The sequence below is a fragment of the Gadus chalcogrammus genome, chromosome 1 (assembly GCF_026213295.1).
Source record: "Gadus chalcogrammus isolate NIFS_2021 chromosome 1, NIFS_Gcha_1.0, whole genome shotgun sequence".
Taxonomy (NCBI): Eukaryota; Metazoa; Chordata; class Actinopteri; order Gadiformes; family Gadidae; genus Gadus; species Gadus chalcogrammus.
In genome coordinates, this window is record NC_079412.1 from 24,077,606 (window position 1) to 24,104,388 (window position 26,783).

At 43.3% G+C, this 26,783-nt stretch overlaps 2 protein-coding genes across 3 annotated transcripts; both read left to right on the plus strand.

The window, feature by feature from the left end:
- The first annotated feature begins 2,548 nt into the window (after window positions 1–2,548).
- LOC130387956 (uncharacterized) lies at window positions 2,549–4,462 on the plus strand. 2 transcript variants are annotated; one of them, XR_008896365.1, is made up of 2 exons: window positions 2,549–2,742; window positions 3,963–4,462. XR_008896365.1 is itself a non-coding variant. In XM_056597250.1 (2 exons), exons 1-2 carry the CDS (start codon window positions 2,974–2,976, stop codon window positions 4,233–4,235), a joined length of 1,020 nt encoding a protein of 339 aa, XP_056453225.1. In that variant the 5' UTR covers window positions 2,790–2,973; the 3' UTR covers window positions 4,236–4,462. The 2 variants fall into 2 exon arrangements, 1 of the variants encoding a protein (XP_056453225.1); XM_056597250.1 differs by lacking the exon at window positions 2,549–2,742 and adding an exon at window positions 2,790–3,720.
- Window positions 4,463–12,371: 7,909 nt separating this feature from the next.
- LOC130387906 (deoxynucleoside triphosphate triphosphohydrolase SAMHD1-like) lies at window positions 12,372–26,410 on the plus strand. The gene is made up of 16 exons (XM_056597203.1): window positions 12,372–12,531; window positions 13,876–13,903; window positions 14,154–14,314; window positions 15,832–15,947; window positions 16,081–16,163; window positions 19,463–19,621; window positions 20,093–20,190; window positions 21,434–21,542; window positions 21,641–21,732; window positions 21,819–21,922; window positions 22,124–22,296; window positions 22,488–22,559; window positions 23,604–23,705; window positions 24,384–24,515; window positions 24,856–24,989; window positions 25,223–26,410. The coding sequence occupies exons 1-16, from the start codon at window positions 12,524–12,526 to the stop codon at window positions 25,239–25,241; spliced, it is 1,590 nt and encodes a 529-aa protein (XP_056453178.1). The 5' UTR covers window positions 12,372–12,523; the 3' UTR covers window positions 25,242–26,410.
- Window positions 26,411–26,783: the final 373 nt, after the last annotated feature.

Consider the following 26,783-nt stretch of genomic DNA (forward strand, 5'->3'; position numbering starts at 1 on the left):
CAAAATCAATGTTTGATTTGTCCTTTGGTCTGGTCCTACTTCATTTCATTCGTACAGAGAGTCTGGACCTACTCAAATGACAAATCTTAACTCACTTGAAGGCGGGTGTCTGTTGAAAACTATCCGATCTGCCATACCCAATCGCTAACATTTGGCCGGGAATCACGTTGCGCGCAAGCTGTAAACAAACCAAACACTGTGCGTAAAGATGTCCGTCAACGACAGCTGACTTTAACGTCATTGATCTCAGCCACTTCCTCTGTTCACTGATTGGACGCAGAAAATGTAGACAAGAGAAAACCCACTAACACCTAGTACTGAAGGGAAATTCAAATTGAGCGGAAGTACTTAGGCGGGCGGAGCCAGGCGAGTACTTTATGATTTGGTAGAAAATGTAGAGTCCTGCCTGAGAGATCGGCATATGACTGGCAGAGAAAAGGTCCTCTTTCTGTATACCATTTGCAGACATGGGGGACTCGAGTCACATGACTTTACTCGAATCAGCCTCGAGTCGCAAATTTGAGGACTTGAGACTTGCTTGACTAACACTGATAAAAGACTCGACTTGACTTTGACTTGTTCTTCATGACTTGAGACTTGACTTAGACTTGAGACAGATGACTCAAAATGACCTTTTTAAAGTTAGATTAAAGGTTGGGTATGGGATCTGCGATACGCCAGCAGATTTTGAAAAAACACAACTCAAATGGTCCTACCCCCTCTCCTTCAACGCTGACTCTGACTCCACCCATTCCAAGTACATTGACGCGCAATCATGCACGAGCGCGAACACAGATGCGCGAGAGCGAGCCAGGCTAGCTAGGTTGGAGTTTAGGGTTGTCTTCTAGTGCTAGGTCCATATGTGGATTAGCTAGTTAGCTAGCTCCAGTAGCTACCGCAGGATAACAACAAACAGAAGCTTGCTCTGGGTCACGAGCTTTGAGTACGTGTACGTGCACGAAGGGGTTACACGGGGGGAGGGGGAGTGCAGTAGGACCGTTTGATTGGTAAGTTGGAGGTAATGATCATGAAAACATTTTCAAACTATTCACATAATGGTTTTGGAATGTTTTGAATAGTTTGAGTTATTGTTACCCTGCGTTCACACCAAAAGTTGCATTTGCTGCCCGAACGCGTTGACGCCGTTTTGCGGCGCAGCAAATCAAGTTTTGCGGCGCAGCAAATCAAGTTTTGCGTCGCAGCAAAAGTTTTGCGTCGCAGCAAAAGTTTTGCGGCGCAGCAAAGGTTTTGCGGCGCAGCAAAGGTTTTGCGGCGCCGCAGTTTTGCAGTTTCGCGGCACGGCAAGTTGACTCGAGTAAAGTCATGTGACTCGAGTTCCCCATGTCTGCAAATGGTATACAGAAAGAGGACCTTTTCTCTGCCAGTCATATGCCGATCTCTCAGGCAGGACTCTACATTTTCTACCAAATCATAAGGTACTCGCCTGGCTCCGTCCGCCTAAGTACTTCCGCTCAATTTGAATTTCCCTTCAGTACTAGGTGTTAGTGGGTTTTCTCTGTCTACATTTTCTGCGTCCAATCAGTGAACAGAGGAAGTGGCTGAGATCAATGACGTTAAAGTCAGCTCTCGTTGACGGACATCTTTACGCACAGTGTTTGGTTTGTTTACAGCTTGCGCGCAACGTGATTCCCGGCCAAATGTTAGCGATTGGGTATGGCAGATCCGATAGTTTTCAACCGACACCCGCCTTCAAGTGAGTTAACATTTGTCATTTGAGTAGGTCCAGACTCTCTGTACAAATGAAATGAAGTAGGACCAGACCAAAGGACAAATCAAACATTGATTTTGAGCCTGAAAGGTGGGGGCACTTTCTCTACCTCTGAATAAATACAAAACGTCCAGCTTCGTTTGGCATTAGCGGTCTATGCTTCAATCCCAGAAGGTCTGTGAGCTTGTGTTTTATTTGCTCTGGTATACCTGTCTTAAATCCTATTCAGACAGATCTCTATGGCTGGGTTTGGCCAATCTAAACCATGTATCTAATATAGGGAGGGTTCATTCAATGTTTGATTACAGAGAAGCGCCCCATGGGAGTGCTGTTGACTTTGGACTGTTCATAAACAAATAAAATGGCTGATGCTGACGTTGCACATGTTTCATTGAAATATTGAAATAGAAACGGAATGATAGCGCTGCGGCACGGCGAGCCGCTCCTGGGACGCTGCTGGTACGTTCCGCAGCCGCACCCGGTGGAAATGGTGTCATTGATTAGAGTGGAACCTATCTGCTGCGGTGACTGCGGCCAAGACGTGCCGCAGCCATAACGCTTCTGTAACGTGTCCGGTGGAATCAGGCCTTTAGAACTGAGACGGGAAGCAATCAGATGGGTGGATGAGGGTGAGAAAGCACCTGGGCATACAGGAGCTGGGCTCCATCACTGTGGGGCTGATGTAAATGTAGATGGGGCCTGCCATGTTGTGAGGGGTGGGAACGGATCAGAACTGTCTCAGAGCTGCCAACTCTCACGGTTTCACCGTGTGACACACTCTTTTGCCTGTTTACACACGCACACACGCCACACATCCAATTTCTCACGGCGAAAAAAAAAAAAAAAAAAGACGCGTTCGTTCCTTTCCAAACTACCCGACGGTAGATGGCGCTGTTGAGCGCCACTGAACCTGCATCCGAAGTTAGCGACAGAAGAATAGTGAGACGGCGGGAAAAACTACCTCGAGAAGTCAGATGGGAATGTAAACTCTCATCTGAGACGTTACTTACAAGGTATGTTACAATGAAATGCATTTCAATTGAGAACTCACTCTCTTAAACTTTAAATCTTGAAATGATTTGTTTGTGTTTGTGCGTGTCTGTGGACTTGATTTAGTGTGGTGACCTTAACATAAATAATAGGCTACAAGAAATGTGTGCAATAGAAGTAGGCATGTTCTTATAACTGAGAGTAGAGTTATTAAACCAACATGATCGCCATTTTAATTCTTTAAGGTTTCAAAGATGTCCCGTAAGAGACCTTTGACAGGACAAAAGCGAAACCTTTTATTTTATTTAAAGAAGCAGCCAAGTGAAAAAAGACAGAGAAACACATTGACAGAACAGCCAGAACAGCCAGAACCACTGACAGGACAACAGACAGAGGAGCAACACACGGGACAGAGGGAGCAGGAGACAGGTCAGCTAGAGCTACAGCCAGGACAGACTGACAAACATGCAGAGGAGCAACAGACAGGACAAATAGAAGCACATGCAGAGGAGCCACAGACAGGACAAATAGAAGCACATGCAGAGGAGCCACAGACAGGACAAATAGAAGCACATGCAGAGGAGCCACAGACAGGACAAATAGAAGCACATGCAGAGGAGCAACAGACAGGACAAATAGCACGACCAACAGAGCAGTTGGAAGAAGACACAGAGGGACAGACAGAAGGGTCTCCCCCAATCCAACACCAGGGCCAGAAGAGTCGTGCTCTGGCTGGAGCATCAACATATAGATCCATTTTCAAAAATGAGTGGACCTCTTCATGGCCATTTATTACGAGAGGGACCCTCATCACACACTACTGGTGTGCAGTGTCCCGAATTGAAAACTCCTGTTGCCACCAGGGTGTGACAGATGTAGTGCGCCACATAAAAACCAAAAGCCACCAAGAAAAGCAACGGGCTCTCCAGTCCTCAGCCACAATATCACAATATGCAATGCCCATTCCCTCTGTTGGGGGCATGTCTGCACAAGATGCTAAGGTATGATATGTGTAATGGTCCTGTCAAGGTTCAGTCAAGAGTTGTGTGTTATAGTTGATCACGGTAAAGTCATGGTTGATAGTTCTGACTAATTTGTGTTTTGTAGTGTAGTACAGTAGAATTTTCTTAATTTGAGATCTTAGTTGCTGAATGTGTTTTTTACCTGTGGCCAATTATTGCAGGTGATTTGAAATAAATGATGGTCTTTTGGGTTAGGGCTAATCATTTTTAATTTCTTACAGACAAGAAGAGCTGAGGTCAAAATGACAGCTGGGTTGGGAGTTCACAACATCCCCCTAGCCTTTGCGGACCACCTAGGGCCTCTCCTAAAAGAATGTTTCGGAGATTCGAAGACAGCACAGGAGTACAGGTGTGCTAGGACAAAGTCATCCTGCATTACCAATGAAGCAATAGCGCCATATTTCACACAGGGGCTTGTGAAGGAGATGAAAAAAGCCCCCTATACCCTTGTTACAGATGGGTCAAATGACACTGGTATTTCCCAAACTATTTGAGATTTTTCTCCTTGGACCTTCAGCTATGTCTTTGCGTCACATAATGTAACCAATATTGCCCATCTCCAGTGAGCCGCCCCTATCAATGGCTTGGGGCCTACCCACAAACCACCTAAATGCAGGGTACAACATGGGTTCAACATCCAATTAAATACAATTCTCTCAAATCTGAGCCTGCGTTGTCAGGGGTACCCGCGACAAAATCTCACTCCAAGGTTTTTTGAAAAGTTGGCAGCTCTGCTGTCTGTTTTAGGATTTAACAATTTAACCAACAACAATTGCAAATTGAGAATATTGTAAAAAGTCTGTATAAAATGGAGCCCATCCTCGACCAATCTGTTTCTCGTGTCCCTAAGCAAAATTACCAGTTTACTCCAGAAGGCTAGCCAATCTGCCTCCGTTGTCGGAGGCCTGGACGTGTCCTCCGTCAGCGTCGCCTGGGTCAGAAGCCAAGAGCATCTAGCTTCCCAAACGACCATCCTGACCCAAAGCTGTCCCAGGTGCTGGGTTGTCCTCAGGTATGAATTTCGTAGATAATACAGATAATAATGCAAATAATTCTCAGCAGGTTGCCCCTCTTTCAAACAACTCACAGCCCTTAATAGGTAAATGCCCTGTGGTAGAGGTACAGTTTGGTGAGACAATGATTAATTGTCTACTAGACACAGGTTCCATGGTCACTACCATTACAGAGTCCCTCTTCAAAGAAGTATTCCAATGCTGGGGTGCCCCTAAACTTACAACATGTGGGTGGTTAGCTGTAAAGCAGCTAATGGCTTAGATATTCCCTATGTGGGGTATCTCGAGCAAGACATCCAGGTTTTTGGTAAAAAGATTCCAGGTTTCGGGGCTTTGGTTGTGAAAGACACTGCTTGCACACTACAGCAGTGCAATGTTCAGGTCTATTGGGGATGAATGTCATCAGGGACTACTATCAAGAGTTATTTGCCCAACAGGGGGAAGCTTTATTTTTCTTTTTTCTGCCATTCATTTTCTTTGACTGCCATTCAGGTAGAGACACGCTGGGAGCTAGCTTTCCGTCAATGTCACAGGCACGAAGCCTGCCCCCTTGTTCCTGAGGGCCAGGTTTGTGTCATAAAAGGCACTGGGGAGTTTATACCAGCCGGGTCAGTAAGGTTTGTGCCAGTAAGCTGTCCAAAGATTCCACACGCTGCGCTCACCACCATGCTTTAAGAGCCTGGGGGCTCAGACCTTGCCCAAGGCCTGTTTTTATCCCCTTCTCTATTAACAGGCTTGTGTGCCGTTGGTCAATGCAGGAGTTGCAGGGGCTACAGTCCACTCAAAACAAGTGTTGGGAACATTGCGTCTGTTAATAGCGTAGAGGAGCCACAGCTGAGTTTTCAAGGGCAACATTGTGAGGATGCAAGTGAAGAGGTTGTCCAGTTTACACAAGTCAGTGCAGAGGCGGTAAATAGTTTTTTAAACAGTGGGACCGCATTCTGGGAAAAAGACGGAATGCTCTATAGGAAAGTTACTGACCCGCATGGGGAGCTGTATATTCAACTGTTGTTGCGCTCATCATGCCTTCAGCAGGAACTCTAAATAACCTCAATGACAACCATGGGCACCAGGGGCTGGGACGAATGACTTACCTAGCCAGGCAGCATTGTTATTGGCCAGGGATAGGAGCTGATATAGAGAACCACTGTCAGAGCTCTCAGCGCTGTGCCATCTCCAAAGTCGTTCATCGTGGGGTAAGAACAGTTGCTTGAACCTGCTACTGACGGGAGAGATAATGTGCTTGTCATGACGGATGTTTTCTCTAAGTACATGCAGGCTGTGCCAACCAAGGATCAGCCAGCCGTCACAGTAGCAAAGATCCTGGTCGATAGCTGGTTCAACCGGTTTGGTGTGCCCAAAAGCATACACCCAACTTCGAGAGTGCTCTAATACGGAAAGTCTGCCAATTGTATGGTTTTGAAAATCTTCTCTGATCTCTCCCCCCTGAGAAGAAGCGGTTCTGGCCGATGTACATTTCTCAGCTTGTGTGCAGTTTAACACTTAAGCTGGTTAAGGGGAGGCGGTTACAAAAGCGGCTGTTGACCAGTAAGCGGAGGCCGCCCACTTGAACGCACACAGATTTTTCCCTACCGCTCAGCTTTCCCAGTGTTGAAACTTTCGGCGGCAGCCGCTTTTGAAAACGCATGGCCCTTCACAACGCCGCGCTGAACGCTCCGGCAGCGAAGCAGTTATAAGGGCGGTTGCTGCGCGGCGGTGTCAAAGCACCGTTAATGTACTGCTTAATACACATTTTTATTATTTACTTTTTGTGTTAAGTATTTAGAAGATAGTGCATGATTTTCCCTTTGTTTGGTGTTAGCTTTTGCTGCTTTTGCCTTCCACAGTGGCTAGACAGCATGCACATGGGAACCAGACCTTTTCTTTATATTCCATAAGGAGACGAGAGTAAGCTGTAATCAGAGACTGCTACCATTGCATCCCTCTTTTTAGATGGTTTTTAACCCGGTCAACCTGTTTTCAATAATTAAGATTATATTTTTGCACCAATTCATGCCTCAAGTCATTCTTCCTGCTAAGGGAAGACACATCGGCAAAGCGGAAGGCACTCATGATTGAAAGTGAACGGGTTCCTCCTCCCCTCAAATTAGAGGTGGCGTTGTCAGACAATCCAGGGGTAGTGACATAGGCGTCTACCCCTGGAAACGTCTACCCCAAGAGGCCTACTGCCTCTTGGCAAAATTGGAAGACCGACATAACATCAGAGCAATGAAACATGTGCAACGTCAGCATCAGCCATTTTATTTGTTTATGAACAGTCCAAAGTCAACAGCACTCCCATGGGGCGCTTCTCTGTAATCAAACATTGAATGAACCCTCCCTATATTAGATAAATGGTTTAGATTGGCCAAACCCAGCCATGGAGATCTGTCTGAATAGGATTTAAGACAGGTATACCAGAGCAAATAAAACACAAGCTCACAGACCTTCTGGGATTGAAGCATTGACCGCTAATGCCAAACAAAGCTGGACGTTTTGTATTTATTCAGAGGTAGAGAAAGTGCCCCAACCTTTCAGGCTCAAAATCAATGTTTGATTTGTCCTTTGGTCTGGTCCTACTTCATTTCATTCGTACAGAGAGTCTGGACCTACTCAAATGACAAATCTTAACTCACTTGAAGGCGGGTGTCTGTTGAAAACTATCGGATCTGCCATACCCAATCGCTAACATTTGGCCGGGAATCACGTTGCGCGCAAGCTGTAAACAAACCAAACACTGTGCGTAAAGATGTCCATCAACGACAGCTGACTTTAACGTCATTGATCTCAGCCACTTCCTCTGTTCACTGATTGGACGCAGAAAATGTAGACAAGAGAAAACCCACTAACACCTAGTACTGAAGGGAAATTCAAATTGAGCGGAAGTACTTAGGCGGGCGGAGCCAGGCGAGTACTTTATGATTTGGTAGAAAATGTAGAGTCCTGCCTGAGAGATCGGCATATGACTGGCAGAGAAAAGGTCCTCTTTCTGTATACCATTTGCAGACATGGGGGACTCGAGTCACATGACTTTACTCGAATCAGCCTCGAGTCGCAAATTTGAGGACTTGAGACTTGCTTGACTAACACTGATAAAAGACTCGACTTGACTTTGACTTGGTCTTCATGACTTGAGACTTGACTTAGACTTGAGACAGATGACTCAAAATGACCTTTTTAAAGTTAGATTAAAGGTTGGGTATGGGATCTGCGATACGCCAGCAGATTTTGAAAAAACACAACTCAAATGGTCCTACCCCCTCTCCTTCAACGCTGACTCTGACTCCACCCATTCCAAGTACATGGACGCGCAATCATGCACGAGCGCGAACACAGATGCGCGAGAGCGAGCCAGGCTAGCTAGGTTGGAGTTTAGGGTTGTCTTCTAGTGCTAGGTCCATATGTGGATTAGCTAGTTAGCTAGCTCCAGTAGCTACCGCAGGATAACAACAAACAGAAGCTTGCTCTGGGTCACGAGCTTTGAGTACGTGTACGTGCACGAAGGGGTCACACGGGGGGAGGGGGAGTGCAGTAGGACCGTTTGATTGGTAAGTTGGAGGTAATGATCATGAAAACATTTTCAAACTATTCACATAATGGTTTTGGAATGTTTTGAATAGTTTGAGTTATTGTTACCCTGCGTTCACACCAAAAGATGCATTTGCTGCCCGAACGCGTTGACGCCGTTTTGCGGCGCAGCAAATCAAGTTTTGCGGCGCAGCAAATCAAGTTTTGCGGAGCAGCAAAGGTTTTGCGGCGCAGCAAAGGTTTTGCGGCGCAGCAAAGGTTTTGCAGTTTCGCGGCACGGCAAGTTGACTCGAGTAAAGTCATGTGACTCGAGTTCCCCATGTCTGCAAATGGTATACAGAAAGAGGACCTTTTCTCTGCCAGTCATATGCCGATCGCTCAGGCAGGACTCTACATTTTCTACCAAATCATAAAGTACTCGCCTGGCTCCGCCCGCCTAAGTACTTCCGCTCAATTTGAATTTCCCTTCAGTACTAGGTGTTAGTGGGTTTTCTCTGTCTACATTTTCTGCGTCCAATCAGTGAACAGAGGAAGTGGCTGAGATCAATGACGTTAAAGTCAGCTGTCGTTGACGGACATCTTTACGCACAGTGTTTGGTTTGTTTACAGCTTGCGCGCAACGTGATTCCCGGCCAAATGTTAGCGATTGGGTATGGCAGATCGGATAGTTTTCAACAGACACCCGCCTTCAAGTGAGTTAAGATTTGTCATTTGAGTAGGTCCAGACTCTCTGTACGAATGAAATGAAGTAGGACCAGACCAAAGGACAAATCAAACATTGATTTTGAGCCTGAAAGGTGGGGGCACTTTCTCTACCTCTGAATAAATACAAAACGTCCAGCTTTGTTTGGCATTAGCGGTCAATGCTTCAATCCCAGAAGGTCTGTGAGCTTGTGTTTTATTTGCTCTGGTATACCTGTCTTAAATCCTATTCAGACAGATCTCCATGGCTGGGTTTGGCCAATCTAAACCATTTATCTAATATAGGGAGGGTTCATTCAATGTTTGATTACAGAGAAGCGCCCCATGGGAGTGCTGTTGACTTTGGACTGTTCATAAACAAATAAAATGGCTGATGCTGACGTTGCACATGTTTCATTGAAATATTGAAATAGAAACGGAATGATAGCGCTGCGGCACGGCGAGCCGCTCCTGGGACGCTGCTGATACGTTCCGCAGCCGCGCCCGGTGGAAATGGTGTCATTGATTAGAGTGGAACCTATCTGCTGCGGTGACTGCGGCCAAGACGTGCCGCAGCCATAACGCTTCTGTAACGTGTCCGGTGGAATCAGGCCTTTAGAACTGAGACGGGAAGCAATCAGATGGGTGGATGAGGGTGAGAAAGCACCTGGGCATACAGGAGCTGGGCTCCATCACTGTGGGGCTGATGTAAATGTAGATGGGGCCTGCCATGTTGTGAGGGGTGGGAACGGATCAGAACTGTCTGTTTTAGGATTTAACAATTTAACCAACAACAATTGCAAATTGAGAATATTGTAAAAAGTCTGTATAAAATGGAGCCCATCCTCGACCAATCTGTTTCTCGTGTCCCTAAGCAAAATTACCAGTTTACTCCAGAAGGCTAGCCAATCTGCCTCCGTTGTCGGAGGCCTGGACGTGTCCTCCGTCAGCGTCGCCTGGGTCAGAAGCCAAGAGCATCTAGCTTCCCAAACGACCATCCTGACCCAAAGCTGTCCCAGGTGCTGGGTTGTCCTCAGGTATGAATTTCGTAGATAATACAGATAATAATGCAAATAATTCTCAGCAGGTTGCCCCTCTTTCAAACAACTCACAGCCCTTAATAGGTAAATGCCCTGTGGTAGAGGTACAGTTTGGTGAGACAATGATTAATTGTCTACTAGACACAGGTTCCATGGTCATTACCATTACAGAGACCCTCTTCAAAGAAGTATTCCAATGTTGGGGTGCCCCTAAACTTACAACATGTGGGTGGTTAGCTGTAAAGCAGCTAATGGCTTAGATATTCCCTATGTGGGGTATCTCGAGCTAGACATCCAGGTTTTTGGTAAAAAGATTCCAGGTTTCGCGGCTTTGGTTGTGAAAGACACTGCTTGCACACTACAGCAGTGCAATGTTCAGGCCTACTGGGGATGAATGTCGTCAGGGACTACTATCAAGAGTTATTTGCCCAACAGGGGGAAGCTTTATTTTTCCTCTTTGACTGCCATTCAGGCAGACACACGCTGGGAGCTAGCTTTCCGTCGATGTCACAGGCACGAAGACTGCCCCCTTGTTCCTGAGGGCCAGGTTTGTGTCATAAAAGGCACTGGGGAGTTTATACCAGCCGGGTCAGTAAGGTTTGTGCCAGTAAGCTGTCCAAAGATTCCACACGCTGCGCTCACCACCATGCTTTAAGAGCCCGGGGGCTCAGACCTTGCCCAAGGCCTGTTTTTATCCCCTTCTCTATTAACAGTTGACAATGGCTTGTGTGCCGTTGGTCAATGCAGGAGTTGCAGGGGCTACATTCCACTCGAAATAAGTGTTGGGAACATTGTGTCTGTTGATAGTGTAGAGCAGCCACAGCTGAGTTTTCAAGGGCAACATTGTGAGGGTGCAAGGGAAGATGTTGTCCAGTTTACACAAGTTAGTGCAGAGGCGGTAAATAGTCTTTTAAACAGTGGGACCGCATTCTGGGAAAAAGACGGAATGCTCTAAAGGAAAGTTACTGACCCTCATGGGGAGCTGTATATTCAACTGTTGTTGCCCTCATCATTCCTTCAGCAGGAACTCTAAATAACCTCAATGACAACCATGGGCACCAGGGGCTGGGACGAATGACTTACCTAGCCAGGCAGCGTTGTTATTGGCCAGGGATAGGAGCTGATAAAGAGAACCACTGTCAGAGCTCTCAGCGCTGTGCCATCTCCAAAGCCGTTCATCCTGGGGTAAGAACAGTTGCTTGAACCTGCTACTGACGGGAGAGATAATGTGCTTGTCGTGACGGATGTTTTCTCTAAGTAAAGCCAACCAAGGATCAGACAGCCGTCACAGTAGCGAAGATCCTGGTCGATAGCTGGTTCAACCGGTTTGGTGTGCCCAAAAGCATACACCCAACTTCGAGAGTGCTCTAATACGGCAAGTCTGCCAGCTGTATGGTTCTGAAAATCTTCTCCGATCTCTCCCCCCTGAGAAGAAGCGGTTCTGGCCGATGTACATTTCTCAGCTTGTGTGCAGTTTAACACTTAAGCTGGTTAAGGGGAGGCGGTTACAAAAGCGGCTGTTGACCAGTAAGCGTATGCCGCCCACGTGAACGCGCACAGATTTTTCCCTACCGCTCTCTTTCCCAGTGTTGAAACTTTCGGCGGCAGCCGCTTTTGAAAACGCATGGCCCTTCACAACGCCGCGCTGAACGCTCCGGCAGTGAAGCAGTTATAAGGGCGGTTGCTGCGCGGCGGTGTCAAAGCACCGTTAATGTACTGCTTAATACACATTTTTATTATTTACTTTTTGTGTTAAGTATTTAGAAGATAGTGCATGATTTTCCCTTTGTTTGGTGTTAGCTTTTGCTGCTTTTGCCTTCCACAGTGGCTAGACAGCATGCACGTGAGGACCAGACCTTTTCTTTATATTCCATAAGGAGACGAGAGTAAGCTGTAATCAGAGACTGCTACCATTGCTGTTTTCAATAATTAAGATTATATTTTTGCACCAATTCATGCCTCAAGTCATTCTTCCTGCTAAGGGAAGACACATCGGCAAAGCGGAAGGCACTCATGATTGAAAGTGAACGGGTTCCTCCTCCCCTCAAATTAAAGGTGGCGTTGTCAGACAATCCAGGGGTAGTGACATAGGCGTCTACCCCTGGAAACGTCTACCTCAAGAGGCCTACTGCCTCTTGGCAAAATTGGAAGACCGACATAACATCAGATTAATGAAACATGTGCAACGTCAGCATCAATTTTTTTTTTTTTTTATGAACAGTCCAAAGTCAACGGCACTCCCATGGGGCGCTTCTCTGTAATCAAACATTGAATGAACCCTCCCTATATTAGATACATGGTTTAGATTGGCCAAACCCAGCCATGGAGATCTGTCTGAATAGTATTTAAGACAGGTATACCAGAGCAAATAAAACACAAGCTCACAGATCTTCTGGGCTTGAAGCATTGACCGCTAATGCCAAACACAAAACTTTGTTTATTTAATTGTTTAATTATTCTTTAAATTAAATTTATTTACTGGAGTTGGAATACAATATCCAACTGAGGACAATACATAAGATGGCCAGGTGAGTCTGATATTGACAAGAAAATAGGATGATCACAAGTCTAATAATTGTTTCGGCACTTTCTAGTCTTAACATTGTTTCTGAGTTTGAGCGAGCGGCAGGTCACTTGTCCACAGTAATCAGTGAGCGGATCGATAAAATTAATCTAAAGTACCGTGTTCATGTTTATCTTGAAAGACGATGATTTATTTTGGAAGATTATTTAGATTTAAACTGCCAAAACCTAGATTACTCACCACAGTTTTTTTCCCCCAACAATGATTCTACTTGTGTGATGTGGAAGATTTGCTCCAGGAGAGAGGATATACGCGTCGAAATGCTTTTTGGTCTTATTTAAAATAGGATTTTAATATAAAAAAGTAATATTATATCATGCAACATCGTTTCTTAACCATGTTTGGTCTCTTCGATTGTAGTGTGCTCAGTTTTGATTGATTTCTAGGTATTTTCTATTTTTTATGGCTAGTTGTTCACAAAATAATAATAATAATAATTCATTTATTGTGTATAGCACTTTTCATATGGTCAGAGTGAGAGTGGAGGAGGATCGGAGGGCTCATGAGGGGCGATGGGGGATGAGTATGTCAGACAGGTAGGGCGGGGCCAGGTGGTGGAGAGCTTTGAAAGTCAGGAGGAGTATTTTGTGTTCACGAGACCGGGTGTGACTGAGGAGGCGAGCACCAGAGTTTTGGACCATTTGGAGTCTATGGAGGGAATGAGAGGTGATGCCAGTGAGGAGTCTAGACGGGAAGAGATGAAGGCGTGGATAAGGGATTCGGCAGCAGGGGGGGACAGGCAGTGTCTGATTTTGGCGACGCGGCAGAGGTGGAAGCAGAAGGATTCACCAGACATTAAAAAAGGTCTGGTTAACTGTGGTAAAAGATGTATTATTTGTGAGCTGTGCTTTTCTAAACTTGCAGGTCCAAATGTTTTCTTGGTCAGCATCCTATGAGATGCCATTGCCTTAGTCACAGTATGTTATGTCAGTTATCTTGAAGGATTTTCTGTTAGATGCATACAGACACCCCAGGCGGGCAGGCTGACCAAGTGCAATATTTAAAAGACCACAGTCTGAAATGTAGGAGTGATCAAGCAAGCTACTGATGGCTGTGTTGTGTTCTCTCTCATTCAGCCGAAATAAATCAACTACAATGCTTGACTCTGACAAGAAGTTTTAATTGTTTGACTCTCGCAAGATAATTTCCAAGATATTAACCGTTAATGAAGGGAAATAAGTCGTAAGGAACATTCCTAATAATATATGTTAATTGCAGCTCAAATGTGCCGTCTAAGCTTCTCTTTCTCCTATCCACTTTCATACACTCCTTTTTTTTATTCCTCCAGACCTGATGATACCGAGACTGCATACAAAGTAAGAAAGTCATGTTATAAATAATTTTGCCACAGACAGCTTTATATTAAGATTCAATAAATGGTTGCTGAGCTCAAAGTTTGAATTGATTGCCAAAATAAATTCCACACCTGTGAAGCATAATTCAAAACTATAAACCCTGTATTCAGCATTTATGTTTCCAACCCTCTTTGGTTTCAAAACCATGGTACCACGGTACAACGGTACAGACAGCGTTTAGAAATGTTTTATCTCTCCTCTTCTCTTTCAGGTCTTTAATGACCCCATCCACGGACACATTGAACTCCACCCTCTTCTGGTCAAAATCATAGACACACCTCAATTCCAAAGACTGAGGAACATCAAGCAGCTCGGAGGGGTCTACTACGTTTTCCCCGGAGCATCTCATAATCGCTTCGAGCATTCCATTGGGTGTGTGTGTGTGTGTGTGTTTGTGTGTCAAGTGGATACCTTGTACGAGGGTTGGGCCAGTGTAACATCTTTCTAACCACTTTGATCATTAGTCAAATCCCGTATGGTACCTCTAAATCTGTACCACCAGATGGCACGCACATGTCCACAAAGCAGTTGGTGGCAAGTGGAATATCATGAGTTATGCCGGGCATACGCCTGACTATTCTTCAAAGTTAGTACAGCAAACTGGTAAATCCCCAATTCATTCCTCACAACCCAGTCCTGATCCTCAAAATTCCCAATTAGAATCTTGAGAGCAAAAACATGACTCAAGCGTAAAGAAATCTGGCGGACAGCGGCCATGCTGTGCTAGATAATATAATTGGGTTTTTTTGTGGAAGATTCTAAATAACTACTTAAGAACTTTGGAAAATGTTGTGTTCTCAATTGGCTAACATCTTTCCAGTTAGAGCAACAAAACGTGACACATTAGCGGGCGGCAGCCATCTTGGCCCCAAATTTGATAATTGTTGTTATTGTACCAACCCCAGCCAGGAATAGGGCCGCACAATATGGCAGAGCAAATTAATCATGAGTTGGCAGATTAGTTTGGTTACCAGATTAGGAAAAACACAGGTACCTATGATAAACGTTGCACTTATTGTGTACGACCATCATTAAAGTATTCGTGAAAATGTTAACATTAAAGTTAAAACGACATAGAACTACATTGACATTTATTTGATGGGTTAAGGTTAAACCAACTTTGAGGTATGTTGATGGATCTGAAAGCATACTAAGTTGAAAACCAAAGATCTTTAAAAAATATTTTTTAAATTCATACAATCCATGTGGACAATATTTCATATGACAATGAGGCTTGAAATGGGGTTTTAGACGTCGTACCTGAGTTTGCGTCAAGTAACTGCAAGATGAAGCGCCCTTTACTCGATTTTTCCCAGTAGGAAGTAAAAAAGTCCCACCCTGGGCTGCAAATGCTCGTGGGGCAGATCCTGGTCGAATGGCAGTACTTTTTTTGTTTGTACTTAGTTAAAATTTTGGGGGCAAAGTTTGTTGTCAAAATATTCTCGTTTCGCAAACCTACATTGTTGAAAACCAGTGTTTGAGGCTCCCAACCAAGTGTATTGTGGAGCGTTTGTGGCTGATGGCCTGAGTTATAGTCAGATTGATTGGAATCTGGGTGGGGCTGCACACCTTGGGTACATTTAGAATCAAATCAGGCACACAGGTCAAACCAGCCATCACCACAGACAGCTCTGACATGTTGGTATTCAGCAGCTGATCTGCATGTAAACATTTTGCCAATTACAATAGATTAGCTTTTACCTGTGGCTTGGTGTCGGAGGAGACACACCCCTGGCTGGCACCCACTGGCATGTGGCAGGGTTAACTGACACTTATATTGCAGCGTTTAACTGCGTTATCTTATAATGGTCACTTTTGTTTGTATCTAACCAGATTCTCTGTGGCAACGTTAATCAATTAAAGCATCTTTGTTAATTTATTGTTTGCAGAGTTGGGTACCTGGCTGGAGAGCTTGTTAAATCTCTGCAAAAGAAACAGCCTGGACTGAAGATCGATGAGAGGGACGTCCTCTGTGTGCAAATCGCTGGCCTCTGCCATGATCTGGGTGAGTAACAAGAGCTGCACCCCAACCCTTACCCCAAAACATCGGCCAGTTTCTGTGTGAGCATGAAACTAATGAGGGATTGGTTAATAATGAATGGTTTCAAATTTCTAAACACATATCTCTCTCTCTATAGGACACGGACCTTTCTCTCATCTGTTTGATGGGATGTTCATTCCTAAAGCACGTCCAGATTTGAAAGAGGACAAAATATGGACGGTACTGAATGATTCTCCCACTGCTTTCCCCAAAATTCCGCTCGCTGTTTGTTCCGGGACATTTCACAGACCCTTATCTGGCAACACGCTAAAACAAGTCTGGCCTAACGTTCCTAAACTACTAACTTCTATCCACATCTCCAGGATTCCAACCTAAAAACTTTAAGCTTTCAGAAAGCAAAACAAAATGTCATCTCAGTTTAGAAATTAGAACTCAAAATGCCTGATATAAGTTAATGAAAGGTGTTGTAGGTAAGATTAGAGATTTGTTAAGTGAAGAGGAATGGGTGGAAGAGAGCAACATTTGGTAAATATACAACCCTCTGTCTAAACAGAGCCTCCCTCCCAGCTCCCTTCATCGTTTCTCCTCCGTTTAAATGATAACGCCATGGTTGCAAATGTGATTGATAGGCAAGAAGAATCCATAATCAATCAGGAAAGGGCCATTAATTGCTTAAAATCTAAAATGCTTATGGCTGGTGGATGACAATGCCATTTCTAAAAAGATTATACTCAAATTATAGCTCTTAAACAACTATAATTTAAGCATAACACTCCAAAACACCGAACGCATCCTTGATACAGTTTTCTCCATTAAGGCAACTTATTGAAAGGGGGAAACTGTAACTTTTCCTTCACTTCATTAGCAGTGTTAAGCAAGAATCAGTCGGTTCTTCAATGCATATAACCCAACAAGGATTAGAATTAGTACTAGAATATAATCTATAGAGTTTTCGCGCTCAACCTCTAGTTGTAATTAACAGGGGTAATTGTTTAATGGAAAGTGTAGTATACTATCAGTGTTGGGCAAGTTACTTCAAAAGCGTAATGCATTATTTATTACTTGTTACTGTCATTTCAAAGTAATTTGTTACATTACAGTATTACTGTCTTTGAATTGTAAGGCATTACACTACTTTTTCATTATTTTTGCATTACTTTCGCCAAAAGGAACAGGAAATATGGATTTGACTGAGCTAGGCTTAAGGCTAACAAATGTACAATATAATGGTCGCAGTTATGGCTCATGGTGCAATACATTTTATGATAGAAATACTGTATCTGTAGGTATTGAAATCAATAGAGCTAGACCCTACTACTGTAGATTGTAAAAAAAAAATCATGACAAGATACGCAACCCTTTTTATATTTCTATCCCTTCATTTTCTTTCATTCACAGAGAATTCCTAGCATAATGACTGACATAGCTAGACCTACATAATGGCTCTGGCCATAGCCATACCCCCCCTCAACCACTCAGCGCAGCTTAAACTTGGGCAGTGAAACGGAAGCCAGAAGCGCAGCTTTGGATTCAATTGTAGCATGCCCATCTCGTAAATGTAGAGTCCGACTCTGCTGCTGCTGTCATCTTCTCCTCTAGCAGTAAGACGAAGTAAACATTTGCGCGGGTATTTTTCTCCTCTGCGAATCTCGCGGTGTTGGCGAATTTGCATAAAAACAACACACCAGTTCATTTCGGGTTAAAAATGCATTGTAACGCGCGTTACTGATATTTGTACCGAGTAAAATATTACTTTTTTTTGTAATGCCTTACATTACCACGTTACAGCAAAAAGTAATACATTACAGTAATCACATTAATTTTGTAACGCGTTACTCCCAACACTGTATACTATGCATGCATATCAATTATTAAATAGCTTTTACTGTTATTCAAGGCTGATAAGTGCATTGACATTTTAAAATGCAAGGCAACTACTATTGGTAAATTGAAAATAATAATCATCATTGAGATTAAACATCTCTTCCAGTGTCCTGGCCAAGACAGGCAGTAGTAGCCTACAGTCACACATAGCATACACACAAAACATAAGCAAAATAAAACAACTAAAACAGTCAGCAGGGGGGAAGGGGGATATCAATATCGCAAGACATTTCGGGAGGCTCATCGAGGAGTAGAGTAAAGTGTAGTCTTTTGAAATTAAACGGTTTTTATATGACAAAATGAACGACCTGCTTGTCGAGGTGAGAAATTGTCTCTCCCCTCATTTTATCGCAATTTATATAGTCTATAGACAGAACGTCTTACCTGGGAGAGTTAGTCGGCGGTGGAGCTGTTATGTTTAAAAACATAATATCTTACCTGGGAGAGTGTCGCTGCGGCGTGTGCGTGTGCGTGTTCTTACCTGCGCGTGTGCCGATGGCACACCTGTGCGTGTGTGTGTGTGTCTGTGTGTTTGTGTGTGTGCGCTTCCATGTACGTATCGCAGCCTTTGTGTTGACGTGCGGTGTGTGTGTGTGTGTGTGTGTGTGTGTGTGTGTGTGTGTGTGTGTGTGTGTGTGTGTGTGTGTGTGTGTGTGTGTGTGTGTGTGTGTGTGTGTGTGTGTGTGTGTGTGTGTGTGTGGTGTATGCGCAGGTGTGTGCGTTTCCGTGTATGTTCGTGCGCATGTGCGTGCTTGCGTGTGTGTGTTCTTGCCTGCGCGTGTGCCAATGGCGGAGCCGTACGTCTTACCTGTGCGTGGGTATGTGTGTGTGCGCTTCCGTGTATGTGTCGATGCCTTTGTTTTGACGTGTGTGTGTGTGTGTGTGTGTGTGTGTGTGTGTGTGTGTGTGTGTGTGTGTGTGTGTGTGTGTGTGTGTGTGTGTGTGTGTGTGTGTGTGTGTGTGTGTGTGTAGTGTGTGCGCATGTGTGTGCGTTTCCGTGTATGTTCATGCGCATGTGCGTGCTTGCGGTGTACATCTGCATTCGCGTTTGGCACATGTGCACTTGAGTAACTTGAGTAACTGGTGTGACAGGCCTGCTATTATAGTAGTAAGATTTATCCCACTGCCTGGCCCCTTCTGAGTCCACCAATTGTCTTTGCAGCAAATCATTCAACATGTTTTAAAGAGGTTGTTCTATATTCATTTACATATTCAGGTCCTCAGTCATTAAGTTGCAAGCAAAGTCCTTAAGTTGCAAGCTCTCAACAAAAGCTGAGAACAAACCTCTAAACTATGCATACGTACATCATATTCTATGACTAAAACAGGCTACCATAGGATGAACATTATTATCCATAGTCAGGCAATAATGTTTCAGCTGATAAGGGTTGGCGTTTGCACTGTTAAAGAATATTTTGCTGCAGCTCTGTTAAAAAAAAAAAAGAGAACAAGTTAAAATAATGGGCGTGTGGAATGCATTCATAGTGCTTTACACACATCCACACACTGTCGGCGGTGTCCGCCATGCAAGGCAGCAGCTAGGTCGTAGGTCACTAGGTTGGAAGCGGTAAGTGTGAGGTGTCTTGCTCAGGGACACCTGAGCAACCTCTGAGTGTGTGTGTATGTCATTGCAGCACGAGAAGGCATCGCTAGACATGTTAAACCATCTGATTGCTGTTAACAACCTGAAGCCGGTGATGAAGAAGTACAAGCTGGTGCTGAAGAAGGACATCACCTTCATCGAGGAGCTGATCTTTGGGAAAAGGACCGACCCTAGTGATTCAACAAAAAAGGTGTGCACAATGACTCTCCCAACAGAAGGGTTGAAACAATGGCTCTCCCAACAGAGGAGAATTTACCATGACTCTCCCAACAGAGGAGTTTGTAAAATGACTCTCCCACAGAGGGGTTAGTAAAGGGACTTTCCCAATAGAGTGGCCCCGGTATGTACATTTTGGATTTAGTTAATTCGTTATCCAAAGTGACTTACAAGTGAGGCTAACAACGATCAAAATTGGGGTAACTACAAAATAAATGCTGCCTAGAGCTTGAAGAACTTACTGTCATAACCTCCTCTCACCATTGCCTGAAAAATGAATTGTTCTCACAGAACCCCCTAGTTAGACTTGCTACACCGCATATCAGGCCTTTTTCAGTTCAAACTCATTGGACTCAGAAACAGGGTTTCCTTTGAAGTGAGCTGCTACATTGCTATGTTCTATTTCTATTTGTCTTTTAACCGTTTCCTCGGGCTGTCGTGACAGTTGCCATACGAAGGCCGTCCAGAGAAGCCTTACCTGTACGAGATTGTATCCAACAAAAGGAACGGCATCGATGTGGACAAATTTGATTACTTTGCAAGGTCAGTCCTTAATCTGGTCACTAACCTTGTTTGTGTATGGTGCGAAATGTTTATGCCACTGCTCTTTAGAACTATGCAAGATATTCACTGCAGCCATCAATTATTTGAAGCGCGGGTCCGATGGGGGCAGGATATTGTGGTGGCTAGCTGGTTTGTGACTTAATCCCAAATGTCCATTTGGTCGTATTAGCAAGAATTATGTAGTTATAGTGCAATTTATCTCATTCCACAAATCTGTCCAGCCGTGTTATAGAGGTCATCTTTTTAAATCCTGTTTCACTTGTCAAGTGCAAAGATTTTTCCAACAACAAAATATCTATAAATGAGAGTTTCCTGTTTTAAGATGAAATTGTCTTTTATTTTATTGGATATATGACTGAACATTACACCTCAAGCCTTGCAAGAAATAATAGCCTGCCAAATTTTTTTTGGTTTCTACATTAACAGGCACGGTATGTAGCGTCATATCGCTATTATTCCTCCCAATGTGATGAGTTGGTCATCTTTTTAAATTCTAAAATGTATTTAAATTGAGATATGACTATTGGACATATGGAGTAGAAATAAATATTAGGCCAACATATAATTCAATAATACAAAAGAATGCTAAATTTAGGATATAGAGGACCACACTCCCAACCAATGTTTGCACTAAAGTAGACCTACTACATTTACCATGGTTTATAGTACCAAGTGCAAAGTATTAACAACTGCTAGATTAACCACTTCATGGTATACAACAAAGACAGCTAGGACAAGATGCTACACAATGCTAAATACTATTTTTAAGTGCAAGGACGTAAAACATCCAATAAGTGCGTACGAGGGGTGTGGGGGGTAAGGGGGGGAGGCTATGCAGAGTCTAGGGGAACTCTGAGCGTGGTAAAACATGTAAAGCGAATATCTTTCACATTTTTCTCCCAGAAGGCCATGCAACCAGACATCCATAGCCGTCAGGGTTTCTCTATCCACGCAATATTCTCACCTTTTTTACCCCTTACCTGTTTGTAAACCCCTCTACACCTTCCTGCCATAATGACTGGTATCAGAATTCACTGCCACTTTGTAATACATTCTTTGAAAATCTCCTTAGTGACCTAACCATACTCAATACATAGCCACAGCTGCCAGGGATATCTTCATCTCTGGATCAACCAATCAATGGAGAAACAAAGCAAGAACCTGTAAAAGTAAACCTGCGCTATCATGTCAATGTATTCATCCTTTCCGTTCCTCATCTCAGAGACTGCCATCACCTGGGCATCAAGAATAACTTTGACCACGACCGCTTCATCAAGTTTGCCAGGGTGTTTAAGGTGGACGGGGAGGAGCAAATCTGTACCAGGGACAAGGTCAAATGATCTCAGACTTCTGTTTTTAATCTGATTGAAGCAGCTCTCTAATTGGTCCTATATTTGACTAAACATAACTATGGGTATTCCTTCAACAGGAAGTGGGCAATATGTATGACTTTTTCCACACAAGAAACTCTCTCCACAGAAGTGCTTACCAGCACAAAGTCAAAAACATTGTGGAGATCATGTAAGTACTGTGTCTGTGCTAGGTACTATAATAATTACGAAAGTAATTGTATTCCAAATTGAGTTTGGTTGTGTTTTTCTAACCAGGATCACAGAGGCCTTTTTATTGGCAGACAAACACCTGAAATTCGAGGGGAAGTTCACATTGTCCACAGCTATAGATGACATGGTGGCATACACCAAGCTGACTGGTGAGTGTTGAGCCCACACTGTGTTGTGGTTGGCTTGGGTTTTGCCTTTTGTAATATCAAAAACAAATTATTTCTTACCCCTAGGGTAAACATACCCTAAGGCTTCCTTAAGCAAGATGCCTCACCACTACCTGCTCCTTATTCTAAGATGTACTGTAAGTTACTTCTGAGGTGTGTCTGTATATATATTTGCCCCTGTAGACAACGTCTTCGAACAGATCTTCCTTCCTACCCCGTGGGAGCTGGATGAGGCCAGGACAAAGGAGGATCTGCAGGATCTGAATAAGGCCAGGGAGATCCTAACGAACATCCGCCGTCGCTGCCTCTTCAAGTGTGTGGGCCAGTTCTATTCAGCATATCGAGCTGACATCGAGGTGTGTGTGTGTGTGTGTGTGTGTGTGTGTGTGTGTGTGTGTGTGTGTGTGTGTGTGTGTGTGTGTGTGTGTGTGTGTGTGTGTGTGTGTGTGTGTGTGTGTGTGTGTGTGTGTGTGTGTGCGTGTGCTAGAAGTGACAGAGGAACACAACCATGACAGTTTTGTCACTCTTTCCCTGATCTTCCCTGAAGGATATGCGTCTGCATTTGCTAGATGACCAGAAAAATCCCCTGGCCATTAAACTGTTGCCAGAACACCTCAAAGTAAGTCATTCAGTGCCTCTTTCTGGAATTTAATCTATGCTGATTAGGGGTTGGTTTGATAGTTCTGTGGTGGGGATTGTTATCATTGAACGGGAGGAACCCAAGCACAGACAACGGAAGATTAATTAAACCAGAGGTTTATTGTAGTGAGGACGAGAGCAGTAGGGAACAACAGGAGGAGAGGTGGACAGGCAAGGATGGATACCAGGCAGGTAGAGCTACTGGCATGTATGCAGGCAGATGAGCACACAGGGTGGATGGCAGGCAGGTACGGGGTTGGTGATCCATGGGCAAGGAGAACACTGAGATTAACCACGGAAAAAACACGGAACACAAAAGGGAATTTGGTATGTACCACTGTAGTTGAAACAACGATCTGGCGATGAGTGGCTGAAGAACCGGTGTTTAAGAAAACCAGAGATGATGACTGGAAATGGTGAGGAGCTGGGGAAAATGAGGGAACACTTTGCCCAGAGGGGGAGACAGAGCAGAGCATCTGCTGGGTACAACCACGGCCATAACAGGGTTCAGTAATGCTTGTCCCAGAATGCAGTTTGGATTTCATTTCAGCAATGTATAAAGGCAATCATCTATTGATATTTTAGCTACAAGTTAATACACATTTTGTTGCATGGTTCCCTCCCTACATTTCTCTGTGATTGAGAAGTGTTGAGTATCACGCAACTGTGATTGACAGGCAAGATAGCTTCCCTTAACCAACCAGGTAGGAAATGCCCCGATCTGTATTCAATTATCCGGGAGTGGTCTAAATTCTGGGAAATGGCCCATGAGTGCAGATAAAAGATATCTGAAATCCAATTAGCTGCTGTTGTATTAAGCAGCAAAATATATTATAAAAGAAATGTCTTAGTTGTTATTTTTCCACAATGACCATTGCTTTTCCACCCACATGCCATGTACCCACAACTATGTACTTGACAAATATGTATCTACATGAAATTTAAAACATACCTTTTATATATTTTGTCCTTCGCCATGCATGCGTCAGTTAAAGGTGAAAAGTCTTCCCCTGGTGTCTCCTAGGTTATCAAGATGGACTATGGCATGAAGACAGAGAATCCCATTGATCTCGTCCGTTTTTACCGCAAGGGAGACAAGGAGGCCTTCAAGATCTCCAGGGGCCAGGTTAGAACTTTGCCCTTGCTTGAACACAATTATTTTTAAAAGCATGTTAGTGCAGTGTAATCATTTATGTAATTGAGAGATAATATGGTCATTTATACTTGTTATTGTGATGAATAGTAAATACTGACTTCCCCATCTTAGACTAGCATTGCAGTGCATGCGTGAAATAAGCTGAACACTGGGCAGTGTGTTTTCACACAAAAAATGGTTGTTCATTTAAAAAAGAACATTGAAATGTATTTGAACCAAAATCAGAATCAGAATCAGGATCAGAATCTCTTTATTGTCATTGCACAAAATTGCAAAGAAATTGGGGTAGAGGTTCTCAAAATAAGTGCTTTTAAAAAAAAAGATTTTTATTAAATGATGTTGTCCTTCAAAATGCCTGGGCATTTCACATATAATATTGACAGCTGTATGGAGTATGGAGGATCTGGTTTTCTCTGATGATATGAACCAGGAAGCCAAAATATTATGGTCATTATAACTGTAACTGTGAAACTGTGTTTTGAAAAGTGCTACATAAATAAAGTTTATTATTATTATTATTTTGATTAGAAAAGCTGTTAACATTATCAATGTTAAGGTGTTATGTGTATCAATATATCTAGCTCTAGTCTGGGGACACTACATGTCTGTCCCTGACTGCTTCTTCTTTGTTCCGGCTCCTGTCCGCAGGTGTCCACGCTCATCCCAAGACACTTTCAGGAGTGGTTGCTACAGGTGTACTGTACGGAGACTGATGAGAAGATTCTGGCCATGGCCAGGAAAGAATTTGAAGTGTTGTGCCAAACTTGGACAAGCAAAAAGGTTTGCTTGCAACTCAGTATATCGCTCCATGTGGTTAAATTGTTTCAAATTACATTGTTTTACTACTGTGTAGCTGGGTAGATGTAGGAGTTGATGCAAAGCTTTTACTTTAGGTTATTCCTTTTTCCATGCAATGGTGGCATCACCAATCCCATGTTGGCATGTTATTTCAGAGTAGACTCACATCGTAACTCAGCGTTACAACTGTACTCATGTTGATGAAACAATTGGAGGAAATATATCAATATATCTTGCTCTAGTCTGGGTACGCCTACGCTCTACTGAACCTGAACATGTCTGGCCCTGACTGCTTCTTCTTTGTTCCGGCTCCTCTCCGCAGGTGCCCACGCCCATCCCAGGAGAATTTGAGGTTTGGTTACTACAGGTGTACAACGGTACTACGGGGACTGATGAGAAGACCCAGATGATGGCCAGGGACTTCTATGAACTTTGGCGCAAAACTTTGACAAGCGAGTAGGTTTGCTTGCAACTCAGTTTATCGCTCCATGTGGTTCCATTTTTTCAAATTAGATTGTTTTACTACGCTGTAGCTGGGTAGATGTAGGAGTTGAAACAAAGCTTTTATTTTAGGTTATTCATTTTTCCATGCGATGGTGTCATCACAAATCCTATTTGGCATGTTAACGTGTTGTTTATGTGACCTGTTTGGACTCTTTTCCTAAGTTCTTTCTCCTTCTTTCTTCCAGAGAGAAAAGAGCTCCTTGAGATGTGAACCCTCCGGAGCTGGAAGCCAATGAAGGCCCAAATCCAACTTCAATTTTGAAAGAACCAAAAGAAACAAGATTTTTCTGGCTGCTTTTTTGGATATTGGTATGGGTAGGAAATTTGATGCCTAAAGTAGATTTTTAATAATTACAATCCACCATTTTAACCAGAAAATGTCCTAAATCAAAGACACACTCCAAACAAGCTTAAACAACTTTTTTGTCTTCAAGTTCAGTTTCATCACCAGCTGCACCAGCCATCACCAGCTGCTGGTTTTGTTTTTGTTTCTTTGTTTCTCTTCATTTAGATATGCAGTTTCTGTCCATAGTTTACATTTTAGCTTAAGGGGAATGTAACGCTGAGACTTTTCATGCAAGAACACTTTTTAGTGTTTCTGGATTGATTCGATTTTTACAGAAAAGATAGGGTAGGCAAATTATTTTCAAAGTATTATCTCTCATATTTCTTGAAATTATTTTTACATGCCGACAGCAATCAATAAATAAAATGGTCGGACAGAAAAACAAGGAAATCCGGTATCTGTGGCGATCACAAGCCTGTAATAAGTCTGTCAAATCAATTCATCACACTTGAATGTGTATTTGTTTGCAGTGGGTTTTAACTTCATATATGTTCGCTGTACTGATTTAGTCCCGGCAATAAATGGCCAGAATCAAAGCAGACTACAGACACTATAATGAATACATATAGTCTAATCTTTGTTCATGTTTTTTTTGTAATGCGTTTAATATTCATTTGGTTGAAGTATTCTTTTTCATTTTCAAAGTTTGAATATCTTCCTTAATAATAATAATAATAATAATAATAATAATAATAATAATAGCAACAATAATAATAATTGTGGGTAGATTCGTCCTTTGTTTGGGTTACTAAGGTAAACCTACCACAACGCTTGATACATTTTGTTCCCCGTGTGTGTGTGTGTGTGTTTGTGCGTGGGTTAAATATATATTCCGTCTACGTTCATGTTTAGTGCTCTTTTCAAAGATATATTATGATATAAGGTTGTATTTAGGGCCCAGGAATATTGTTTGAATATTGCTTGCTGTTCTGCTAATAAGGTTAACTGAAAAGTATATTTTCAAAAGATAGACAGAGGCTGGGGCAAAAATTGTGATAAATGGTGATGAAAAAAATAAACGGCTTTGTCCTCAATGTCTAAATGTTTCCTTTGTAACCACCAGAGGGCAGCATGACCATGCGTTTCTCCAAGAAGGCAGTCATCCCCGGTCACATGTTGGACGTTTCCTATTTGGAAATTGTAAAGTATTCGGTTACTTATAATAAAAGACGTCCACACATCGGTCCAAGTTAAATCAACGTCTTTACTTTTGGTCCGCCCGCGCATGCGTGCCCCGTAACAACGTATATCGGTTACGTCATTTACACGTGATCATACAATTCTATTACATCTCCCCCTTGAGATTCTTACGATCTTAACACTGAAATTATCAACATTGGCTAGGAACATCATCGATTATTAAAGCACTATTCTGTTAATTCCATTACCAAACTAGGAAA

Bases quoted from the DNA above. Each gene is read 5' to 3' on its own strand.
- LOC130387956 (XM_056597250.1), top strand. From the start codon at position 2,974: ATGTCCCGTAAGAGACCTTTGACAGGACAAAAGCGAAACCTTTTATTT. The intron at 3,721-3,962 runs GTATGATATGTG...AATTTCTTACAG, and splicing joins TGTCTGCACAAGATGCTAAG to ACAAGAAGAGCTGAGGTCAA.
- LOC130387906 (XM_056597203.1), top strand. The intron at 13,904-14,153 runs GTAAGAAAGTCA...CTTCTCTTTCAG, and splicing joins ATACCGAGACTGCATACAAA to GTCTTTAATGACCCCATCCA. The intron at 21,923-22,123 runs GTGAGTGTTGAG...TTGCCCCTGTAG, and splicing joins GGCATACACCAAGCTGACTG to ACAACGTCTTCGAACAGATC.